General features: G+C 40.1%; 2 protein-coding genes across 8 annotated transcripts in view; both read left to right on the top strand.

The window, feature by feature from the left end:
* Positions 1–11,505, top strand: part of ZNF143 (zinc finger protein 143) — a 48,297-nt gene extending 36,792 nt beyond the window's left edge. For all 7 annotated transcript variants that reach the window (XM_054067113.1, XM_054067108.1, XM_054067109.1 and 4 more), the window contains one exon: positions 1,701–11,505. In XM_054067113.1, the coding sequence (XP_053923088.1) occupies positions 1,701–1,784 (84 nt within the window). In that variant the 3' untranslated portion in view covers positions 1,785–11,505. The remainder of the gene's footprint in view (positions 1–1,700) is intronic.
* A 377-nt stretch (positions 11,506–11,882) lies between these two features.
* On the top strand, positions 11,883–23,558 carry WEE1 (WEE1 G2 checkpoint kinase). Its single transcript, XM_009571794.2, has 11 exons — positions 11,883–12,623; positions 15,412–15,620; positions 16,125–16,191; positions 16,267–16,439; positions 17,351–17,472; positions 18,112–18,258; positions 18,640–18,735; positions 18,816–18,901; positions 19,155–19,325; positions 19,417–19,562; positions 22,007–23,558. Exons 1-11 carry the CDS (start codon positions 12,060–12,062, stop codon positions 22,155–22,157), a joined length of 1,932 nt encoding a protein of 643 aa, XP_009570089.2. The 5' UTR covers positions 11,883–12,059; the 3' UTR covers positions 22,158–23,558.
* Positions 23,559–24,474: the final 916 nt, after the last annotated feature.

Below are 24,474 nucleotides of genomic sequence, written 5' to 3'. Positions count from 1 at the left end.
TTTTTGGAGTGTTTCTTACTTTTAATGCCAGAAAGTCCCAGTTGTGTAACAAATTATTTTAATAAGCCTGGCTCCCCTAAAGAAATAGTCCATAACCATACAGTCTCATATTTTAAATAATAGATAAGGTTAGAAAAAGGATGTGGTGTCCATCCTATGAATTTTAAAGGCAGTTTCAAATTTCATTTCTGGGGGTAAGATATATTTTGCGTGTGAAAGTAACAACAACTTAAGTCTGGTTCCTTCAAACTGTTCATATTTGCTGAAGTGGATGAGATCAAAACCTTTGAGCATTCGAGTCTCAGGATTGATGCTGCTGTCTAAGCGTCTGTATGCGCACTACTTTCTCAAGAGCTCAGATTGAAAGGAATTGCGTTAATATCTTCAAGTGGAAATTAGAGATTGTTACTTTCCCCTTTGTTAAACAGAAAATAGCAAGTCAGGTGCTGGTTGAAAAGCAGTGAAAGTTAACGAGCTCTTACTTCTGAACTCTGTCTTTTAAGATAAGTTGGAGTAATCAAAACTGCATGTAAGAGAACGTGTATCAGAGGGCAGTTGTTAGCGTGAGAGAAAGGAAAAGGTAAATTGCACCCTCAGAGAAAGTCATTTAACTTAAAGGAAAACATAGGCAAGAAGAGAATTTAAAATTAAAATATTATTATTTCTGAGTTCTTGATTATTTCTCTTTTGTACTAATACTAATAAATGAATCCATTTGGTTTCTAAATGCTGATAAAGCCAGTGTAGCTTGATAGCCAGAAGTCCTAAGCAGGTGGTAATAGAGCTGCTCTTAATTTGAGTGGCTCCATAATGGGATAAGCAGTGACTGTGAAAACAAGTTACAAGTATTATTTAGAACTGTCCCATTAGCTCTATCCATCTGTCAAATAATCTTCTTTTCACAGTCACGCTCTTGTATGTCTTTTTCCTGAGCCAACAGGTGATGGCCAGCTTTAGGTTTTTGTTAGGTTGAGGTTGTCTTCAGTGTTCCCATGACTGGATGTACGTGCACGATGTATATACTATAAAACTCTGTGGATTCTTTCCCAAAATTGTGGCCAGTTGTCTTTAGGGGTTTGTTGGTGTCACTTCTGACAGTGCCAGATACATTGATGGCCTTGTAGTTGTAACTATGAGATAATTTCCTCTCTAACCTACTGTAGAATCAAATAGTGTCATCACGACTGCTTTTTTTATACAGTCAGGGTTCTGCAATGAGTATACATCGTTAATACATATTGCTGTTCCATTCTGTTCCAACGAGCTGACTTTCTGCAAGAGATTTACGAAAAACGATGTTTGTTTTCTTTACCAGTGTTAAAATGTAATTTGGCAGCCAACTGGACTTTCAAAAGCCTTGGCTTGGCTTTGTTGTATCTGCCAAGTTGAAATATCATCTACTTTGTGTGTCATGAAATGTGTTTACCATGCAGTAGTTCTTTGAAGAAAATTTATTTAGTAGATACATAGAAACACAGTTTTATCTGCTATCTGAAGCTATCTTAATTGTCATGCTGATTAGATAGCCACTAATATATATATTGCCCAGAAGAGATGTGACAATACTGATCACATGTATTTGTGCTAACATATTGATACATATCTGGATCTTTGGTTTCATCTCTAATTTTATTTTTACAAATCTATAGCCATGTGCAACATGTTGGATTTTTTTTATCTTTTTAATGCATTTCTTTCAGCTTGGAGAACAACAGTCTCTGGAAGAAGCCATTAGAATAGCCTCCAGAATACAACAGGGTGAAACACCAGGGATTGATGATTAACTTCCAAAACTGCTACCTGAACAATAGAGTGAAAAGTATTTTATTTTAAATCAACTAAGGTCCATGCCAGCAGCAACCCATAAAAACCTTTGAATTTCCCTGCATTGATACTGTGTACGCATTTTATGCAAGAATGAAGAACATTTTGTAAGTTTTGTGTACATAACCCTCGGAATGGACTGACATCATCTACTTCCAACCATTGTATATTCAGGAATATGGAATTAGGATTATATAGTAAATTTCCTTGTTATCCTTTCAGACTGGTCTACAAGCAAGTGAAAATTTAAATAGCACTCTTTGGATTAATTTTTGATGTCATGAAAATAATGAAGGCATTACTGAAGATTTCAGATGTTTAAAATACTGTTGAAAATCGTCATTTCAGGAACCCTTACAAGTAATAAAGAAGACAAAGCCTTTTAAAGCGCATTCCATAAATGGAAAAGTCTTGGATTTTGAGCCTACTGTAAATCTTCATATTTTGATTTGTTTCATACAGATTTGAATACTCTTTAGATTACTGACCCCATCTCGTTTGTTGTAAATACAGACTGTTAATGCTGGAAGTGCTAATTATATTATCTTTAAATTGGATTATGTACAAAGGAGAAACTTTGGTTGCTCAATATTAAAGGAAGTAAATATAATGATTTTGTTTCTTTACATATTTTACTTAAGACGTTACTCTCAGATTATTATGCAATAAAATATAGCAAGATTGTATTGTCTAGATAGGATGATGTTGTTGTGTGACGTACTGTTTTACTTTATAATGAGACTGAAGTTCAAATTATTTATTTACGGTCTTGTATAAATTTTTCCAAAGTTTATTTATCATGAACTCTAATTTTTGACATATTAATTTTGATCACAGTCCACTGTAGTGTATTAATTAGTGTTAATAGTTATTTTAAACATTCTAAGACAGTACAAGAATGATTAAAATAGTAATTAGTCAACCAATTTTGACTAAGAAGTAAGCTACCTGTTGTCAAGAGAAATATTTTCAAATGGTGCATTTGTGGCATAAGTACAAGTACTAATAGTTTATTTTCAACAGTTCCGAGTGCCTGCTGCTACCATTCAGTACCTAGGATATGCTGATAATCAGTGCTTTTGAAAATCAGGACACAAGTTACTAGGAAAAGGGATTAGTTAATGAAGATGTAAGTACAGTGCTCCTCTCCACCTATCATTCTGTAAAGGAAAAAAATTATGTTGTAGATATGTCTTGACACATACAGTAAAACGTAACTTGAAACTTTTTTATATGAAAAAGTGTCTGTACTCTTGTCTTGTTAGTAGGCTTGTTATCAAGTTGAATTTTTTTGGCTTCATGTAAGGTTCAGTGCTTATTTCAGATAAGTGTCAGGAGCACTTCTGAAACTGAAGCCTCACTTTATACCTTCTCAAGGGAAGCATTAAACATCTCCGGGATGAAACATTAATCAAGTAATCATTTTATAAGTATTGTGAGGTACACATTTTACATGAAAAAAATTAAGTCTATAACTATATACCTTGAGGTATTTGACCTCAAAAAGGCCAGGGCTGAATAGAATTATGCTAATTTATTGTGAATTACTGTATTAATGTGGGTTGCAGCCTTATATGTTTTTCATACAGATGGCCAGTTGAGAAGTGCAGTTGAAGAATACAGAATTGTGGGATAGATGTGGACAACGCAAAGACTATTCTCTGGATCGATTACAAAGTAAAACTTGGAAACATTGAGTTTGTCTGTAACTTCTGAATAGGTTTGAGGCTGCTTGCTCACTTAGGTGCCAGTTTTCCTGAAGTGTTGTAATTCTTGATATCCCATGGAGATAAATGTACTATGCAAGGAGGATTAATTGCCTGTCAACTAGATCAGTTTCTTAGTACTTATCACCTTTTAGAAATTAAAGATGTATCATTTGACATGAATATTCAAGGATTTTTTTCTTAAATTTCATTGCTAATTGTTTCTGGAAATGGTGGATGGAATGGTGGTTTTGACTTGGCAAAGAAATAACTTCAGTTCTTGCTGCTTCTTGTTTCCCAGGACATTTTCTGACTGCTGTACAAATGTGAGTATTCTTTCCTCTTTCATACCCGTTGGTTTGCTGCCGGGCATTCAGAAATAGCTCAGTCAGGAAAAGCTGTGGTATTTTTAAAATTACATCTCTTACTAGTATCTTACCAGTTATTGTGGCAAAATTCCCAAGTCAAAGTTTGTGTTTCCACATTGTGCTAACTACCCCTGTACAGGAAAAAGTACTGAATAAATAAACCAGACTGACTTAGACTGCTTAGTGTTTAAAGAGAAGCTGAGGTGATTATATGTGCCTTAGCTATGAGGCCTGTATTCAGAAGTGTGATTTTTGTGCTCTGCTTCCATTCATACCAGAGTGGAAGGAGCTGTTTTGAGGAGCTGATGCTGCCGGTTGGTGTTGGAAGGACCCATTTAGAACAGGATGAAATTGGGTTAGATAGGAGCATTGGTGCAAAGGTTGCAGGAAGAGGAAACAAATAATATAATGAAGAGTATCGGGCATTTGGCAGTGGAACTCTCTATCCCCCACGGATTTTACACCGCTTTTTGAAATTTCAGTATCGAAGGGAATGCTTTGGCACACTAGCAGGAAATAATTTGTAAAAGAGGAATCCTCTAAAGTAAAGTAAGTCAGTATATCACTTCCTCTTATAAATTGGCTCCCACATTTCCAGTCTTCCCAGTCTTTCTTATATGAATTCCAGGCTTACATCAACTCCTCCCTTAAAGGATTAAAATCAAAACCTCTCTAGACCTTGCAGTCAACTTTTCCCTTTTGTATGTCTCTACAGTTCTCCACCACTGTGGGCTTTACTTTTCTTGACTGTAGATCAGTGCCTTTCCCGATAGTAAAGAAGGAGGCAATTATTTTCCCTGCTCCAGGCTGATGACCTATTGTGCCAGACAGACTATGCATAACAATGGGACAGTTATTACCCTGAAGAGCTAATGCCAAAGCACACGTTGAAAGACCGTGTTTCTATAAGAGTAAATCCTGAAGTCTGACAACAAAGCTGTAAACAGCCATAATCCCTGATGGTGTAATTAATCTCAGCAGCCCATCAGCTGACCGATACCAGAAATTCAGGCAGTGTGGGAGAGAAGGCATGTGGTGTCTGCTTAGCACAGACAGACGGTGCTGATACTCAAGATAAACAAAATGCCTGAGCTTGGAAGGCTGTTATTCCTTAACTTTACTCTAGTTTGTAACCCTCATAACCACTCAAGTACTGCGGGGAGTAATTAGTTCGACTGATGCTTTGGTGTCTGTGATGATCGTGCTGTACTAGAATATGAAAAAATCACTCCGCATGGTGTGTGCTTGTCAGAGCACAGGCTCGGGGAGCCTCCCTCAGGGACAGGAAGCGATTTAATTGGTGTTTAGCCACCAGGAAAAGAGTGTGGAGTACGATGCAATCAAGAGTGTTTCTGAATCGGGCAACTTCAGCACTACAGCTGCTGAGGTTAGTCAGATTGCATGCCTTAAACTGACCATAGCTTCCACTTACCAAGATGCTGAAGTGCCCTATAACAAACCTATTCCAGTCATTCTTAGTTTTTCATTGAATGAAAACAGATAAATGTTCTGTAAAGCTTTGTGTAATTTTCATATGTAGCACAGATGAAATTCCACAAATAGTTGAGTAGGAAGCAAACTGATTTGCTTAAGCAGTAAGGCATTAGGAGTCTGGAAATGAAGGGTAACTTGTGTCCTCTTCAGCTATTACTCTACAGGTTTTGGAAAGTTAAAAATACATTTATTCAGTTTGTATCATTTTTGTCTCAAAAAAGATAGAAATTAACACATGCTTTGTCTTTGCAGATAGGTGCATTCAAACTCCAGCTGGTTGTTAATAATAAGGTACTCCTGTGTTTTTGGAAAGCAGTATGCATTTGAACACCAGATCCCCCAAAAGTACTTTTTGCTCCATTGATAAAAACCTTCCAGAGCTTAGATCCCCATGACAAGAGATGAAAAAAATCAAGAGACACTCTCAGTTCTTGTGTCAAAAACTACATTCTAATTAAGGCACAGAAACAAGCATTTTTCCTTGTTTACGATGTGTATTTTAAAACGTTGCTCAGTTGTTGCCTGCAGTTTCACATTGCTTTGATGTGATTTTTCATTCTGCTAGCAAAGTCAGCTTGGACAAAAGAAACTATCTAATTAGACCATCACCATTTGCAGTAAGTGGCTGACACCTAACCCTATCAGGAATGTGATACCAGACTTTTTCAACTGAGGTTTACATTCAAAGCAGACTTTAATTATACCAATAAACATAAAAGCTTGTATCAACAATCGGGCATTCTGTCCTACACAGTGTGTGTATTTATCTCTAATGGAAATGTCACCCCCTTAAATCCCAAGCATCTCAGGTTATGAAGCAGTAAAAAAAAATATTTGGATTATTTTTGTTCTGTTTAATTGTTAGAAGCATTTTACTCAAAGGAATGGCAAAACGTTTCCACTTGCAGGGCGCAAGTAATTGTGCGAATTTAACAAAGCAGTGTCTTATTTTACTGTCCAAACTCCAGCATTTTGCCCTTTCCTTTGTTTAGATCCCTCACCAGCTGTTAAGTTGACTGGCTGTTGTATTTTACTTATTTTTCTGGGTAATCTTGGACTCTCTCAAGCAGTGTTACTGCTTGATTCTGTAGTAGTTGGCCGAGAGGCTTATGAGCAGGTATCTTACTAAGGCAAGATGAGGAAAAAAGACTGACTTCCTAACACCTGGCAGGTCTGCTGGCATATCAGAAACTACCACATGGCTGTAGAAAGCTCCTGCAGAAACAACAGTGTTCCAAAACTACATTTCCAGTGGGCTTTTTGCTTTGGTGTAGAGCTGATTTGGATTTGAATATTGGTTGTAATAATTAAAAAATTCAGAAAGTACAAGAATGGTTTGTAGGACCATACCATTGACAAGATGAGCTGTTTGGGTTTTTTTAAACAGATCTATTCAAGACAGTAAAGGTCAGACTTTTGAGGTTCCTGAGCATGATATTAGTGGCAAGAAGGTGTCTGAGCTTCTTTAAACACCTAGTAGGCTTTTATCTGTGTCTACAAATTTTTTGCAAAATGTCTTCCCTTAAATGATATGCACAAGACATTATTAAAATGAATAGTGGTAAATTTGTAAGCAGGGTGAGTACCTCTTTTGTGGTTTTGCATGTTCCCTGAAGGAGAAAAGGGAAGGTTAGTAATACTGGTAGATTAGTACTGACTATTTAGTTGCTGTGCGTTATACATTTTGAGATTTTTAATTGCAGATACAAAATCTTGACTTCTATTCTGATCACTTTAAGTTCACTTGAGCACAACAAATGGGGCATTCTAGTTGTACCTGTTTTCAGTCATGGTAATCATTCTTTCTGTTCGACTTTTAGGGTGTTTTGGAGGAAATCTCTGATCTGAATACAACTCTTGGGAACAGATTCTTATGCCATTTTCTTTGTAAGCAGAGTGTTAAGAGGCAGACGTGGGCAAAAAGGGAGTCACTAAAAACTGTTCAGAGTGTGTGATCTCATAGTCACAGAGAAATACTGAACTGTACATGACTGCCTAGCAAAACCCATGCTTTTTTAATGTACGTTGACCATAATTAGTTCTGAGTATCTTCAAATCTTCCTCTAGATTCCCATATTTTGGGCCCAGAAGCTGCTCTTTACTTTGAGAGGCATCCTATGTGCTGTCAAATTCCCATTCTATTCTCCATCTTATTTTCCCACTCTTTACTATTTACATTTCTGGGTGAATACATCCTTGAGAAATGCTGTGTCTGCATACAGACTATAGGCTAGAAAAAGTAAGAGAACTGGCAGGATCAACCAGAGGCATGTATTGGGACACAAAAGTCCACCTTTGATGGAGAACCCTTTCAACTCTGTACCTTGTAATGAAGAAAAAGAGATAGCCAGCTAGCAGCAGCTGTTAGCAACAGAACCCCAGATAAAGTAATCTTTAACCTGTTTACCGTTGAGCTGTCAGCAGCTCGGAGACAACATCTCCCAGCTGGCACACTACCACCGAGACCCGTTAGCCCTGTACATGCTAAGTCTTGTGTGAGCCACCACTGGTACTGGTGGCAGGCATGGTGGTCCTTGGGTACCTGCTAGAACCCAAGAGAAAAGCTGGGAATGGCACAGATGTGTCCTTGCTCTTGCTTCTCTAGCAACAGCCTTGGCACAGGTGGCTGTAGTGTTTCTGGTTTTCATATAAGCAACATGACATTCCTCTTCTTCTGCTTTTTCACTCCATTTAACCTTCTCATAACAAGATAAACCATTCATAGTTTCAAGACTATGCTGGGTGATGTAGAATGAGTTTCATCTAGTTTTTGGCAGAACTCTACCAATTTGTTCAAAGTGCTTTTGGGGAACTGCAGGTGAACCTGTAAGTGCAGGAAATCCTGACAAGATGGCAGTGTACCCACTTCTGTGGAAGCTTCCTCTGACAGCTAGACAAATTGGCCGTTGTTCCATTTCTTTCGTATTCATCATTATTTGAGTTCCCGTTATCCATAAAAGGGGGAACAACGGTTTCCCTTGAGCTTGAAGGCTCCTAGTTAAAACCAGCTGTTTGTCAGTCTGTGTTGCCCCAAATAAATATTTCTGGTAGCAAAATCTTCTCTGCACCAGACCGATATACTTAATTTTTAACTTAGATGCAAGAATTAAAGAAAACCAGAAGCCAATTTTGGAAATATATCCTGAAAACCCTTAAAGCACTCAAATTTGTGGGCTTATCAGCCAGGCACTGCCTGGACATTAGCTTATGTGCCTTTACATCTAGTTGGAGGATCAGGGCTTTAGTTTGCAGTATCTATAGGGGCTGGAAGGTGAAATGGAATCAGCTTCAGAGAATTTGGGATGGATTTGGCTCGTGAAGTATGGTGCAGTGGAAACTTGCAGAGCTCTTCCCTACTCACCTCTCTTCCTCCTGGGATTATGTCCATTGCTCATGTGCCCTCTGACTAAGGGAACTGGCTGCACGATGCTTTTTAACTAGGCTGATTTGGGGCCTCTTGATGTGAGGTGTCGTGGTTGTGAGGTTGTCATAGTGGACAGGTTAGCAGCTGTCACACTCAGTCTGCCGGCAAATCATCTTCTCTCCAACAGAACTGCTTATAGTTCTGTCAAACTACAGTAAAAGAACAACTGGTACCTATGAATGTAGCCCTTATAGAGCAACTATGCATTTTGTTATAGTTACATATTTATTCAGTACTTCCCTTTCTTATTTGCTCTCAGTTTGGAAATAAACTTTCTTTTAAAACAATTGTGTTAATGCTGTTTATTTCCTTCTCCGTTCTTTTTCCCTGTTCTCTCTTACCTTTGTTTTCACTTCAGAAGTACTTCCTTCTCTGTACAAACCCTGAATTGATCCATTTTACTTTGTCCCACTTAAAACTTATGCAGTGATTAGCAATTCATTAGTAAAAGTCTATGCAACAGGGCTTCTGAATTTCAGTTTGCCACTTACTTTTACTAAATACTGTGTCTGTAGAGTGCAGCACCAGTTATATTTGGGAAGAAAATTCTAGCTTCGATATTTCAGAGGGAGGGATTTATTGAAAGCTTAAATTCTTTAATGTTTTTCAAAGAAAAGGAAACTTCAGATATGACTGAAGCAAAGCACAACTGGTGGCTGGGTTGTTATGAGTCACTTACTAGAAAATTGCTCTGCATTTCCCTCTGTGGGATGTTAATTGAGAAAGAGATGGTGGTTGTATTTTTTAATAGTTTTCTCTTACATCATCTGTTCTAAAACTCAAATGCTTCAATTAGTATTTGCTGTACAGTGCATTTCAATTTAAAAAATGAGTCTTTTTAATGGAACATTATTGTGATTCTAAATTACTGCACACCAAGTCTGTTACAGCACTTGGCCTGATGTAGTCTTATCTCTGTAAATGCTATCCAATCCCTTTTTCATGGGCTACATTGGCTACTTTCCTTTTTCTCAAACTAGTTTTCAGGAGGCTTCCATAATCTCAAAAGTTGTGTTCTAGCTCGCTATTGCTTGTCCTGAAAACGAGAACTATCTTAAGCTTTCAGGCCATTGAAACTGTGAGAAATAAGTCCGGATGCGATATTTAAGCAGAAATGTTTTTATGTACAAAAGGAAAGGGCAGTGACCTCCTACCTTGAGGTGTCAGAGCTCCAAGCAAAACCATTTAGCTCGGCAGGCACAGGGAATGTATGCAAGTACAGAGTTATATTGACACCTGGTCCGCTTAGCCAAATTGATTTAAAATGCTCTTATGTTCATACAGTGCTTGTGGACGGGCAGTCGCCCCATGCATGCTGCTGTTTCTGTCCCTGCAGGGTACTGGTGAGAGCCATTTGGGACAGCTGTGCTGCCGTGCACAGCAGCTTTCCGTGAAGAAATGGGTGTTTTGAGGCACAGTAGGTTAAAAAAGGAGGAATTGCTAGCAGAACTTGAGTATGGGACACTAGCATCCCCATGGTGTTTCTTACATCCCCAAAACACACTGGCTTGGGGAGTGGCAGTTGTGTGAGCAGCACCGGTGTGAAAAGAGGAGAAAAAAGCACTTCAGTATTTTCTATTGGGCCTCAATAGAAAATCCACCTAAAAATAATTACCTATTGGAGATACAGGTGTCCCATTTCAGCTGGCAGCATCAAAGGGCCTTTAAGCCCCACTTGTGAACCCCAGCCCTTCAGCAACTGGAAGCTCTGTGCCCTGGCTATAGGAGCCTGAACCATGTCCCAAGATTCTGCGCATGGACACCAGAGACCAGTGGCCCAAGGATAGGATGAGATAGGCAAACAACAGAAAGATGGTCAAGTACAAACTTCTATCTTCTATTAGCGGGGCCTTCAGTGTTTTAGTTTGTTGTCTTTAGAGCCGCTCCCTACAGAAGTGTGCTGATTGCAGCAGGGTTTTGTTCTTCAGATGAGGAAGGAGGCAGCAAAGGGACTGTGTGGCAGGGAAGTGAAGCCCTGGCACTACCCACATCCAGTGGACAGAGAGTAACCTCGCTTTCTTCAGGTTGCTACAGGCTTTTGTGCCTGGGGAAAAAAAACCCACATTGTTTCAGGCCCCTTGCTACCCAAGGGGTTCAGTTTAAGGTGCCTGAGGACAGGAGTATATCTCTTGGGGCACACTTAATCAGGAGAGAGAAAAAGCACCTGAAAGATGAAGCTGGGGGTCCGTGGCAAATCACAGCAGCCTTTTGGTTCCTGTGAGAGCAACTGCTAACAGCGCTGCCTGTGGTGCTCCTGCACTGTAAACCAGTTTGTTGAGCAGACCAGTCTAGTGGGACATGTCCCTGCCCATGGCAGGGGCTTGGAACAAGATGATGCTTAAGGCCCCTTCCAACCCAAACCATTCTGTGATTCTGACAGTGCATTTGGAGCCTGAGAGAATTAATTGGTAAGTTTTGCTGCAGCTGCTTTGTATGTTTAATTATCACAGCACATAAATCTGCCTTATAAGATGTAGTAGCTATTTTAGGTTAACAGATAGGGCTGTGAGAATTAATTATTAATATGCTTAGTTGTCTTCTAAGATGCAGCTGATGAAGATTACTTGAAGGGAGTCTCCGGACATGGCTGGATAATCCAGAAAAATAGTATGCATTCTTTGAAGATTTATATGGTTCTTAATCTAAAACTAGTATAACATACCCACTGCTTTTGTAAGATGTTATGCCTTTTTAGGAGGGCAGCTGATTCAGCGCTGAATTGTAAAATAAAAAATATTGTTGCCTTTGCTTCTAAGACTTTGTCCTTTTCAATATTTTACCAGTGCATGAGTGTTTCTCACAAGCACGCTCCTGTTCTGCTTTGGCTAAAGGGCAGCCCTTAATCAGCCTAGGAGCAAGAGCTGTTTTCTGTTGAAAACCCGGTGGCTCTGTTCGCTGTTCTAGCGCCCAAGCAGGACCAAACCCCCCTCCCCTCAGCCGGGCACCCCGCCCCCCGGGCCTCACGCCGCTCCGCGGGCGGGGCCGCGGGCCAAGATGGCGCCAGGTGCGTGTGGCCGCCTCGGGGCCGAGCCCCGCCCCCTCCGCCTGCGGCGTTAGCGCCAGAGCGCCTCGCGACGTAAGTGGGCGAGGCCCCGCCCCCCATGTTTTCAAACTGAGGGGGCGGGCGCCATTGGCTGGCGTGCGCGCCACGTGACCAACGGTCGCGGGAAAGCCGCTCAGTCCGAACGGCGCCCGGGGCAGCGCCGCGCGGAGCCGTTGAGGGCACCGGTGCATCTCGTGGCCATGAGCTTCCTCAGCCTGCAACCGCCGCCGCCGCGCGTCTCAGTCCGCCGGACGGTGGCCCCGATCCGCCAGAAGCTGCTGTTCCTCAGCGGCCACAGTGACTGTGAGGAGGAAGAGGACGACGAAGAGGAGGAGGAGGAGGAAGGCGGCAGCAGCAGCAGCAGCTGCAACAGCACCTGCAACAGCACCGGCGAGGACTCGGCGTTCCAGGAGGCGGACTCGCCGCTCTCGGCCGCTCGCACCCCGGTGCGGGGCGGACCGCCCCTGAGAGAGGAGGAGGAAGAGGAGGAGGAGATGGAGCCGGCGGCCGCGCCGCTGCCGGCCGAGGGAGACTCGTGGGAGGAGGAGGGCTTCGGTTCCTCCCCCGTGAAATCGCCCGGCGCCTACTTCACGGCCGGCTCGCCATCGCCCAAGGGCCGCCGCTCCTGCTGGCGAGCTGCGCACCCCGCCGTGTTCCGGCTGCGCAACGAGGCCCCCAGCTCGCCGCTGCCCGACTGCCCCGACACGCCGCCGCATAAGACCTTCCGCAAGCTGCGGCTCTTCGACACGCCGCACACCCCCAAGGTGAGCATGGGGCCGGGAGCCAAGGCGACGCCGGTAGGGGCCGGGAGTGCTCGGTGTCCGCAGGGGGGACGGGGGGGCGGTGCCTCTGGAGTTGCTCCCGGGGCCCCGGTGGGGGAACGGGCCGCTTTCCGTGGGCTTTCCGTGCCGCGAGGGCGTGGAACAACAGTGGTACGAGAAGCGGTTACAAGTGCAGTAGTTTTGATTTGAGCTAAAGTAAAGTTCCATCTAAGTTATTGTATCTATTTGAAAGTTAAGCACAGCGTTCCTTTGGTGGCGTATGTTCTTCTAAATGGTGTTTTTCCAGAGTAAAGTTTCATCCGAGTAATTGTATCGTTTTGAAACATAGGCAGAATGTCCCCCGATAGCGTGTGTTCTTTCAAACGGTGTTTTTCCAGACGCACTTTTTGGAGATAACGTTGTTGTGGATGCCTCATCCCTGGAGGTGTTCAAGGCCAAGCTGGATGAGGCTTTTGAGTAACCTGATCCAGTCGAAGAGTGTTGTATCTGGATTCAGGGAGGGCAGCCTCTCCCAAAGCCCTGTAAGGTCGGGAGAGAAATAAAGTGATGCAAGAAGTAGTTACTGTTCAAAAAGTGGAATATTTTGATTTGAGCTAAGATAGAGTTAAGTTTCGTCTAAGTGTTTTTTTGAAAGTGAGGCAGAATGACCCTCCCCCCGATAGCATGTTTCGTTTTAGACAGTGCTTTTCCAGACACTATTCATTCTTTGGAGATGATAATGTGATAACGCCTTGTGTGAAGTATGATCTGTGCTGAACAGATGTCTCTTCTGTAATCACCTCTGTTTGCAGCTTTTCCCCATCTCACATGCAAGGTCATGCAGGGAGCTGGAGCCAGCTCCGAATTAGCAAGAGATTTGACTGTTGTGAAGTTCATTATAACGCCGAAGTTAGTCCTCGCAGAGTAATAGAATATGCATAAGATTTCTGGGAAAATTTATACACATGCATATAAGTGGGAAATATGTTCTGTCCCCAGCATTTGTCTCATGGCACACAATTGAGGGAGATCGTTCCCTCATGTTGCTCAGGTCTGCTAAAGGATGTTTGCTTTCTAGAATTCCAAAACGAGTCTTAGATTAGTTAGCCAGTATTTTCGGTACCTGCATGTATATAAAAAAGTACACATGAAAATAATATATGTAAGAAATTAGTTGCAATTAAATATATAAGCAACCTGCTTTTGCTGTATTTCATGAAAAAGGTTTAGAAAAAGGTGGAAGTAGAATATTAAACTCTTAAAATAAATACTTTGGTGCCATGTGGGCGTTTGTGCCTTTACAGCCAGAAAATTAAAGCTTGAGTTGGAAATTGCCCGTGTGTGTCCATCAGTATGCTGGTGTGCGTTCAGTGTGTGCAGCCTTCTGCACCGAATGTGAAAGGCCATTTGAGCAGCCGATGCTGTTAAACTGATGGATTTGAGGGTTTAAAGGGCTAGCTAGGTAGCTGCCAGCTCTGTCAATGACAGACTTTCAGAAAGCATTTCAGCTTCTGAACTCAACACTCACGTAAGACATGGTATAGTGAATTTAAATCTAGTGATAATTGGCTGGTTTTCTTCATTACTTTTCATATAGCTCTTTAGAAGTAATCCAGGGATAATCCCTAGGGATAATCTCCCAGAGGTCTATAGATCGAGTGGCTTAAGGTGTGAGGCGGCATCGTTGTTCATTGGTTTCCTATAGCTTCCATCTCAAATGGGGTTTCACTGGTAGGAATCAGTGCTATATGTTTGGAAATGCTGAAATCGGTGATGATCTTGTACAGAGTCTGGCATAGATGCTTTAGACATGCAAGGGTCTTGTGGACTGTGACACTGAAAACAAGGCCTTAACACCGTGGTGTACTGGGATTTTTAAATTAGGTGCCCAAATTCTGCATGGGTTATTTTGGGGAGGTTATCTTTGGAATCTGGAAGAATTGGTTCAGTTATCCAGTGGGAGTGCTGAAATGCCTGTTGAGATGCACATGACTTAAAGGTCTTCATCTAGTCCAGATTCAGGGAGCATAGCTGAGATCCCTTAAGTATCAGCTACCTTCCCTGTTGTGGTTTAGGCTTTAGTTATGTCAATTTTTTTGTAAGACATTGGTAGGATAAGGCAATACTCCTGCTTGGGATCCAGTAAATCAGTGGTTGGCATCCTTACCATGATGGAGGAGACTTGGGTGCAAACTTCCCTAAAACTTACCACTCAAAAGATCAGGTTTGGATATTGAACTGACAGCGCAACAGTGCTGTCAATTCTTGAGCAGTTCTTTCCAGGCTCATGAAGAGGCATCTGTGTATCAGTATTAAATCTTTCATTTCTTTTCGCTTGCCACCTAAATTTGTGGTCACCAAAGATGATTTCATATGTCTGATTGAACTTCTGTATCTTGTATGTGAACATCATGCTGATACAGTATAGGATGTTCCATGAGTTTAATCTGTGTTCGTTTCATGGACAAAGAATTGTTCAAGAAGTTAAGACGATGACATGATTAAAACCAGAAAAACACTGTTCTCGTAATATTCCCTGCCTTTTTAGAAACTATTTTAACATTCACTGTTTCCTTTAATGTTTCTATGTGGAGTGTAAAGTCTAATAGTTTCTTTGGAACTCTTTTTGGTGGAAATGCAGGTATCTAAACTTAACTTTGATTAGACAATATTGTAATGACAGCTTTGAAGCACGACCTGACTGTCTAAAGCAATGTTGAGGCTATAAATGTTTGTTTTGTTTGGTTTTTTTTTTTCCCGCCCCCCCCTTTTTTTTTTGTAATAAATACAGAGCTTGCTTTCTAAAGCACAAAGAATTGGTTCCAGCTCAGTCAAACTTCGAAGGGGCTCTCTGTTTATGAATGTTGGGAAATCGGAGAAGCAAGAAGATTATATTAGACAAACACCTCGTGTGAACATTAATCCCTTCACTCCTGATTCCATGTTTCTTCACAAGTCTGAAGGAAAGTGTCGTAGGAGGAAGAGAACACACTGGAATGAGTAAGTAACTTCTATTTTTCTTTAAGCTTATTATTAGAACTACTTTTAGCTGCGAAAGTTTCATTACAAATTGCCTCTATGAAAATATTTTTCCTTGCAAATCTTTTAGTGGTGCATCATATAGCTCTTAAAGTATCTGTTTTGAGATGTGTGATGTTATGAAATAACCATTTAGCATTAGACCTTTTGATCACTGTACAGAGAGGATAGACTAGGCCCTGTCCTACATTTTTTTTAACTGACTGGCTGAACTATGCACACAGTCTTTTCTTGAGGAGGGAAAGCCACATTAAATGCTAGTATGAAACGTGAAAAAAGATATGACAAAGATTAGCAGAGTACTTTTATAAGTTTGTGCTTACAGATGTCTAGTGTTCTATTAAGTTTAATTAAACTTGGGTAGAATGGGAGAATTAGATCTCAAAAATTAACAGCTGCTAGACTTCAGGTTTAAGTTCACTTAAGCCATATTACCTCTGCAAAAGTAACTGGTGTGAATTTCAGCTTTAGTGGAGATGACATGGAAGCAAGTGATGGAGAGCCCGAGGATGAATTTATCAGACCTGCTAAGGTAATTGACCTTTAGAACTTGATAGCAAGTTTGGCAGTTTGCATACTTACGTATTTTCCTTTCTAATTTTTGCAGAGGATAACAATAACAGAAATTAATATGAAGTCACGGTATGCAACTGAATTTCATGAGTTGGAGAAGATTGGATCTGGTGAATTTGGTTCTGTCTTTAAATGTGTGAAGAGGCTTGACGGCTGTATTTATGCGATAAAGCGATCCAAGAAACCCTTAGCTGGCTCAGTGGATGAGTGAGTAGTTTCTGCTATGAGAAGTTAAAAGTTACCCCTTGGTGCTCTTTCCTCCTGTGTCTCTCTGTATCAGTGTCTAGAGAAGGCAGTTAAGAGAAAAGTATAAATATACATTAATTAAATGTAAAACAAAATTTTGAAGTCACTTTACGTTTCCTTTTCTGAATACTGTGTGATACTAGGGAGGAGAGGCTACTTGGCCTTTCTGCTAGCAGATGTTTGACACAGTGTTCTGTGTGGAAACATATTATTCTTACTTCTCAGATGAGAACGATGCTTACGTGCATTCATGGCAGGAGGGACTATATGAATAAACTGCAGTAATGATACTTTGAGATATGAAAGGAAAGCAGTATTCCCAACTAGGTCCTTATCCTTGTTAATTTGAGAGACATGCAGATGAGTTAAGTCAATTTTAGGGTATTTTTTTGGCATTTGTCAATGAACCTGTGATTCATGGCTTTTTCCCCAGCTGTTCTAATCGTTGTAACATAAAACTCCACAAGCCTGAGTTGCTCAAAATTGTGTAACAGACCTCTGAAAAGATAGGAATGTTGGTTTCAGTCATACTCCTGGCTTATGATCATTATTAGTTTTTTCTGAAAACTTGAGTGATGCTTTTCTAAGCTTGCTGCTGCAGGCTGGAAAGGATGTAATGAAAGTGGTAGCTCCCTCAAGGATTATCTACAGCAAAACCTGGTTTTGGGTGTTCAATGTAAATTATTTTAGCTGTTTGGATACAAATACAAAACCACCTTAAGGTGCTACGGAACTGAACTCAAAGATTTTAATTAAAAACGAGAGCTGGCAGGAGGGTGTGATATTATGGTAAGTGCTGCTATAAAGCTGAAATGGAACTTAGTTCACATTACAATATTCTTGAGTGCTCTTGTTTTTTGTGACTGTAATAGGCAAAATGCTTTGAGAGAAGTCTATGCACATGCAGTTCTGGGACAGCATTCTCATGTAGTAAGATACTACTCTGCATGGGCAGAAGACGACCATATGCTTATACAGAATGAATATTGTAATGGTAAGTAAAGTTTATTTGTTGTTTTGAACTTGCTTTCAAAAAAATCTGATTTTTTTAATATATGCAGGTATCTTTACAAATCTCTAGCTCTAATTAGTAATTGGTTGCCCTCCACATAGCTCATGCCATTGTTGTCTCAAATATGTTTGATGTTCCTTGCTGTTGTAAAAGCAAAAGCTATACAAAATTGCAGATAAAGTCTTAAATGCTCAAGTATATTGCAAGTACAGTGAGGCATTTGCAAGCAGCAAAACTGTTCTTTCTTCTGTACAATACTATAAACTGGAATAGAGAAAGTTACTGTTTCCTTTAGAAGGGGAGGTGGACCTGATTTCTGAAGCTTTTTGCAAGGGCTGATACCCTGTCTGAGACTTGGAAGTGGGAGAGAGGTCTTTTCCTTTGTGTTGATATCCTGTTATTTTGTGTGGCAATTACAGCAGAAAAATAATTTTATTGTATTACATGGCTATAAAGAGGGGATACAAGTTCTAGATTTTACACTTGCTATGTATCATCAGCAAGTACTTGTTCACTGTTAGTTTTGGAAGCCAGTTGTGCTTACCTTTGGAAGCAAGTTGTCATTACTTTGTCAACTGTTTGATGTAAAATAATTAGTTGTTTTATTTAACATTGTTTTAGGTGGCAGTTTAGCCGATGCCATAAGTGAAAATTACAGGAATATGCGTTATTTTACTGAACGAGAACTGAAGGACCTGCTACTTCAGGTGGCTCGTGGCTTAAAGTACATTCATTCAATGTCGCTGGTACATATGGATATCAAACCTAGTAAGTGTGTAAACTGCTTTACTCTGTATTGACAACTTCCTCTGTTAATTTAATCTGCTGCATTAAAATGAGCAGTTCGCCATATCTTCAGTGAGGTTCTGAATAACGGTTCAAATATGTCAGTTATAAAATTGGCTTGCAAACTTAAACTGTTGTTGAGTTTATCTTGGGTCCTTTTTATGTAATCAACTGTGTTTGCATAACACTTGGCTCCACTCCCAGCAGAGAGGCTAGAGTAAGTAGTTTCTCACTCTAGGAACTTGGTATGTATAGAAGTAAAACTTTTGTGTGGCTAAAGCAAACTTTAGTGAAACTAGATGAAGTAGAAATTGTACAGAAATGTAGGATGGGTTTTTTTTTAACAGTTCTTCTCTTTTTCAGGTAATATTTTCATATCGAGGACATCAGTCCCGAGTACAGCTTCAGAAGAAGGTGATGATGATGAATGGTCATCTGATAGAGTCATATTTAAAATAGGTGAGAAGCAGCACATTTGCGGTCAGAAGAATTGGGTTGTCTGTTTGTCAGCTGAAAATAACTTAGTTTTCTTTTTGCAGGTGACCTTGGTCATGTAACTCGAGTATCTAGTCCACAAGTGGAGGAAGGTGATAGCCGTTTTCTTGCAAATGAAGTCCTACAAGAGGTAACTGTTCTGTTTGTGGAAAATTGATGTTACGTTCTGTGTGCTGCTTTCTTTAGAGTAATGAGTTGTTGTCTGCCGCCCTGTTGCTGGAGGAGAAACTTCCAAAATGGTATCCCCTTGAACACTGGTAATACTGAAAGTGGAACATAATCTTGTGAATATATTCAGTGCTGAACAGTTTAACTGTCTGTTAGATTTTTTACACTGGGTGGTATGTGTAGTAAATTTATTTTTCTTTTTTTGTGTTTTCAAGAACTACGCTCATTTGCCAAAAGCAGATATCTTTGCTCTTGCTCTGACTGTTGTCTGTGCTGCTGGGGCTGAACCACTTCCAACTAATGGGGACCAATGGCATGAAATTCGACAAGGAAAACTACCTAGGTTACCACAAGTGCTTTCTCAAGAATTGCTAGACTTGCTAAAAGTAAGAACTCTCATACCAGCAGCTCACTGATAACTGTAATTTACAGTATTGACTGGCCTTAACCAGAATGCTGTTTTGTTTTTTTTCCCAGGTTATGATTAATCCTGATCCAGAGAAAAGGCCTTCAGCTGTGGCACTAGTCAAGCACTCAGTGCTTCTCTCCACTTCAAGAAAGAGCGCAGAGCAGCTCCTGATAGAACTGAACGCTGAAAAATTAAAAAATTCACTCTTGCAGAAGTGAGTAGTTCCTTGAGTTCCTTAAGTATCACCTAATTTCTGATGGGTTTTCATGTGATAGTAGAGAGACGATGTAACAGAACTGTCCTTGTTTTTGCACAGGGTCCACAAATCTGTGTGCATGTGCATACCTGAGAGTACAAAACAGGTTATTTAACTTTAAAAGGAACTTTTCTCCTTAGAGGAATGTCATCAATGCTCTAAGAGAATCCCAACTCCACTGATAGTATTAAAGGCATGCAAAACCTTACAGTTCTAAGAAAAATACTTCAAGCATAATGCATACTTTTGTGATAAGTACAGCGTGACTTGCATCTCTCTTGCTTGAGTCTGTTTTCCTAGGTCATCTGTACATTGGAACATGTTTGAAAACATGACTTTAATGAGCTGTTTTGAACTTAAATGAAGTGGCACATCAGGAATATTTTTGCACCAATTTAACTTGTAGAAAGCAGTGTTATTAGGTTACCAGGGAATCATTTGTACTAGGAGGTTACCTCTCCTTGCTTAGTCAGCTCTGATTTTAAGCTTTGAAGATGATGTTCCCTTTAGGAAAGTCTGATTTCTGCCTAAGTTTCAGAGCAAGAGTTAGTAAATTAAGAAGCAGTTATCAGAACCTTTCACTGGAGTTAACTTTGCATGAGTTATGCGCAATAGGCAGGCTTTTATGAAGGAGTATAGAACTCTGATTACTTTCTAAATGGCTCGCTTTGAATGAAGATGTTAACTTCATGTTTGAATTCTCTCCATTGCTATCTGCTTATCTTGCCATTGCTAAGGTCTGAATGTTGCCATTTTAGATGGTTATCTTTATAATCTTATGAATGACACTGACTGCAGAAAGAATAACCTGACAGTTTGTACAGGTTACTCAAGGACAGATTTGCTAAGGTACCTTGCTTGCCTTGTATAAAGAAAACACATTTTTGTGTCATGTGGAAGAGGAAGTTGGCAAAGCTAATACTTTGTGAAGACTACTTCTGGCCTAGCAACAAGTAGGGTGCATCCTCTTAAAATAACCTTAAATCCAAGAATGATATCAAAAGGATGCTTTTCCACAGTAATTTTTAACTTTGTGTGGGATAGTGTACGGTAGAATAGTTCAGGTTAGGTATTTTTTGTTTATTTTGGGTTTTTTTTAAACATTCCTGCATTTGACCCATTTAAGATGCCAGTTGTTTATGTAAGTTACTGTCAGTGAAAGGAGCCCTTGTAAGGAAACTCATCTTTTCTACTGTGTCTTCTTCAGAGGAAGTTAAAATTCAAGATAAGACTTTCAGGGGAGAATAGAAGTATATTGTAACACCAAATTTCCTTGTAATAGTATGATGGGTGAGCGTGCAAATGTCTATACATTTCTGACTAAAGTTCAGTCTTTAGAGAAAATGACTGAAAATTGATAACATTGTCTTGCAGTGGACTGATGCAGTGATAATGTGGGGAGGATTAGGTGAGGCAAAGGTTTTAATGAAAATACTTTAGCTAACAAGAATGGGAGTAGCTTTTTAAACTAGAATATGTAACTTAGAACTAAATATTTGTGCCAATATGCAGCAAACTTGTAAAATTTGATCTTTGAAGTCCAGATATGAAGTGAGATTACAAATACTAGTTCATAGAGTAGAAAACAATTTTTGAGGGATAGTTTGGGGTAGAGGAAGGCGATGAGTATGTGGGGAATCATTATACTTAGCTATATGCCAGCAGTTAAGGAAAGGAGAAAAGGGCACATGGGGAAACCTGTAATAAAGGTAACTTTGTTCTTTAGTCAGACCACTTCATGGTTTTGTCCTGGGTTTTATTTAACTTTGTCCTCAGGCTGAATACTGATAATTCTCTGAAACACAGTCACTTCAGTGACTAAGCCTTGCAGGCTTGGGCTCAAATGTTTATGTTGGGCAAAAAGATTCAGCTTTTGATGTGGGTATGCAAAAGGAAAAGCAAGCATCTCGAGTTGTCTGTTGCCAGTTACGTTCTTCTGTGTTCACCTAAGTATGTGTCTGCTTGTGTGAGTCTTCCACAGAAGTTCAGTTGTAGCTGAATGCTTCATTTGGGCAAGCCTCAATAATTCGCTCTTCAGAAATTTATCAAAGGGCGTATGCTAAAAGTAAACAGCATCCTACCATGTTCTGGTAGTTGATGCATGAGATCAAGTGTTAGGCTGCTTATAAAAGGCTAGATTTCAAAGTTTGGCTGAGTTGTGTGAATTCATCATTTACTTCCCTTCTTATTCAAAAGAAAGAACATCTAGACAAGTATAACATCCTGCTTCTGTCCTCTGAGTTGTAAGTAGGTGGATGTGAATGATAATGGTGTTAGTACGACCTGAATTGACAGCAAGTCTCAGGATCTGAACTGTTGTAGTTAATTTGAAATGAACTTGCTGTTTATATGCCTGTAGTCTTTACTGGTACACTGCATAAGTGTGACTCAATGTCTTGCAGAGAGCTGAAGAAGGCACAGATGGCTAAGGCCGCAGCTGAGGAGCGAGCACTGCTTATGGGCAGAATGACAACTAGATCTACGAGACAAAATAGACCATCTCGACTCATTGGAAAGAAAACGAACCGCTCAGTTAGTCTTACTATATACTGAACTCTGAAGTCTAAAAGAACTACTGAGGATGGCTATAGCATCTCTGCTGGACTGAAGCCTAAGGAATTGAAGGAAGCATTCAGTTCCTGGTTTCTTGTCCTGTCTTTGATTAGTGTCACTAGTTTTACTGGGATTTTTACTTATACAATATGGCTGGTTAGCTGTTTTAAACATTTGAGTTAATGGACTCTGTTACAATCTTGCCTATAGAGGATCCTGGATGCTAATCCATAAGCCTTTCAGTTACACTGTTAGATGTTACATCGTCCCAGGGTTAACCACTATGGTGGTGTGCTGCTTTGTAGTGTTACGGCATCGTAATAAGAAGTAATACCCCTAATGGATATTGGGGAGGGAGGAAGAGGCCTTGCTTTGAGAGTTACTGATTTATATTTTTTTGGAGCAGAGGGGAATACATTTTGAATGACAGGCTTTAAAGCCATCTACACTCAATGTACCTGATGTCAGGTAGACTTTTGTTGTGAATTTTATTGTATATTCAACTGGGAGCACTTTGTAGGCATTGCATAAACCACAGCTTAGAAACCTGTGGAATTAAGTGCCATGTGGAACTGCTGCTATTTTTAGTTTCTTCTCCTCGCTGTAAACTGTAGCATTAAAACAATCATATTGTGTTAATAGGCTTCTTGTTAAAACAATGACATGAAACAAATCTAAGCTGCATTTTAGTGAAGGCAGCATTTTTCTCTCCAAGCTAGTGCATTGTGAAATAATGCAACAATTTAATATTTGGACTCTATATTAGTATAGTGCAATTGTTAATGTCTTGGCTATTGATGTTTGGTAATTGTTTCTAATGGGGTTCTCTTAAGTGTTGATATTCTTTTCAGTTGTCTGTTCTTGAAGTTATTATATATTTTTTTTAATGTTGGAATACATGTAAATTAACTATTTAGTGTAACTGTTATGGTTATAGTAAACAATAAGCACAAACTTATGTACATAATATACTATACTGAAACTGCAGTCTGAGATGCCAAAAGACAAAGCTCAACTATTCAGTTTTAAGTTCCAAAAATTAACAGAATGTGGCCATCAGAACCTCTACTGGTTCTGTAGTTATGGTTATAGTAAACAATAAGCACAAACTTATGTACATAATATACTATACTGAAACTGCAGTCTGAGATGCCAAAAGACAAAGCTCAACTATTCAGTTTTAAGTTCCAAAAATTAACAGAATGTGGCCATCAGAACCTCTACTGGTTCTGTAGTTATGGTTATAGTAAACAATAAGCACAAACTTATGTACATAATATACTATACTGAAACTGCAGTCTGAGATGCCAAAAGACAAAGCTCAACTATTCAGTTTTAAGTTCCAAAAATTAACAGAATGTGGCCATCAGAACCTCTACTGGTTCTGTAGTTATGGTTATAGTAAACAATAAGCACAAACTTATGTACATAATATACTATACTGAAACTGCAGTCTGAGATGCCAAAAGACAAAGCTCAACTATTCAGTTTTAAGTTCCAAAAATTAACAGAATGTGGCCATCAGAACCTCTACTGGTGTTGGACCTAGGCTTACCGACCTTGCTAAAAAAAACCCAAACTGTTCCTATTACTGGCTTGTTTCTTCAATGATTTTAGTTTAAACAATGTTTCCCATTTGTGCTTTATTTGTTCTTACTAGTGTTGGATTTGAATATTAAAATAAAAAGTTCTGTTTAATACTGTGTAATGCTTATTTAACTCTAGTTCTTGATGTAAAATATTGCGTCGGGAATATCCCATGGCAGTTCCTGATTAGATCTGTGCTGAAGGTTGGAGCCCTTGCAAGACTTGAAATGGAACTCATGACTGTGAGGACTGGAAGATTAGATGAATTACAGAATCACTAGGTTGGAAAAGACCTCCAGGATCATCAAGTCCAACCATTGCTATCAACCACTAAACCACGCCCCTGAGCATCTCATCCACTTGTCTTTTAAATCCCTCCAGGGCTGGTGATTCCACCACCACCCTGGGCAGCCTGTGCCAGTGCCCAATGATCCTTTCTGTGAGATTTTTTTTTCTGATGTCCAGCCTGAACCTCCCCTGGTAGAGCTTGAGGTCATTTCCCCTTGCCCTGTTCCCAGTCACTTGGGAGAAGAGGCCAACTCCCTTCTCTCTACGACCTCCTTTTAGGTAGTTGTAGAGAGCAATGAGGTCTCCCCTCAGCCTCCTCTTCTCAAGGCTAAACAATCCCAGTTCCCTCAACCGCTCCTCGTGAGACTTGTTCTCTAGCCCCCTCACCAGCTTCATTGCTCTTCTCTGGACATGCCTCAGAGCCTCAACGTCCTTCTTGGAG

Source organism: Cuculus canorus, chromosome 5 (assembly GCF_017976375.1).
Source record: "Cuculus canorus isolate bCucCan1 chromosome 5, bCucCan1.pri, whole genome shotgun sequence".
Lineage (NCBI taxonomy): Eukaryota > Metazoa > Chordata > Aves > Cuculiformes > Cuculidae > Cuculus > Cuculus canorus.
Note: the sequence above shows the minus strand (reverse complement) of the source record. Positions and strands in the feature narration are given on the sequence as shown.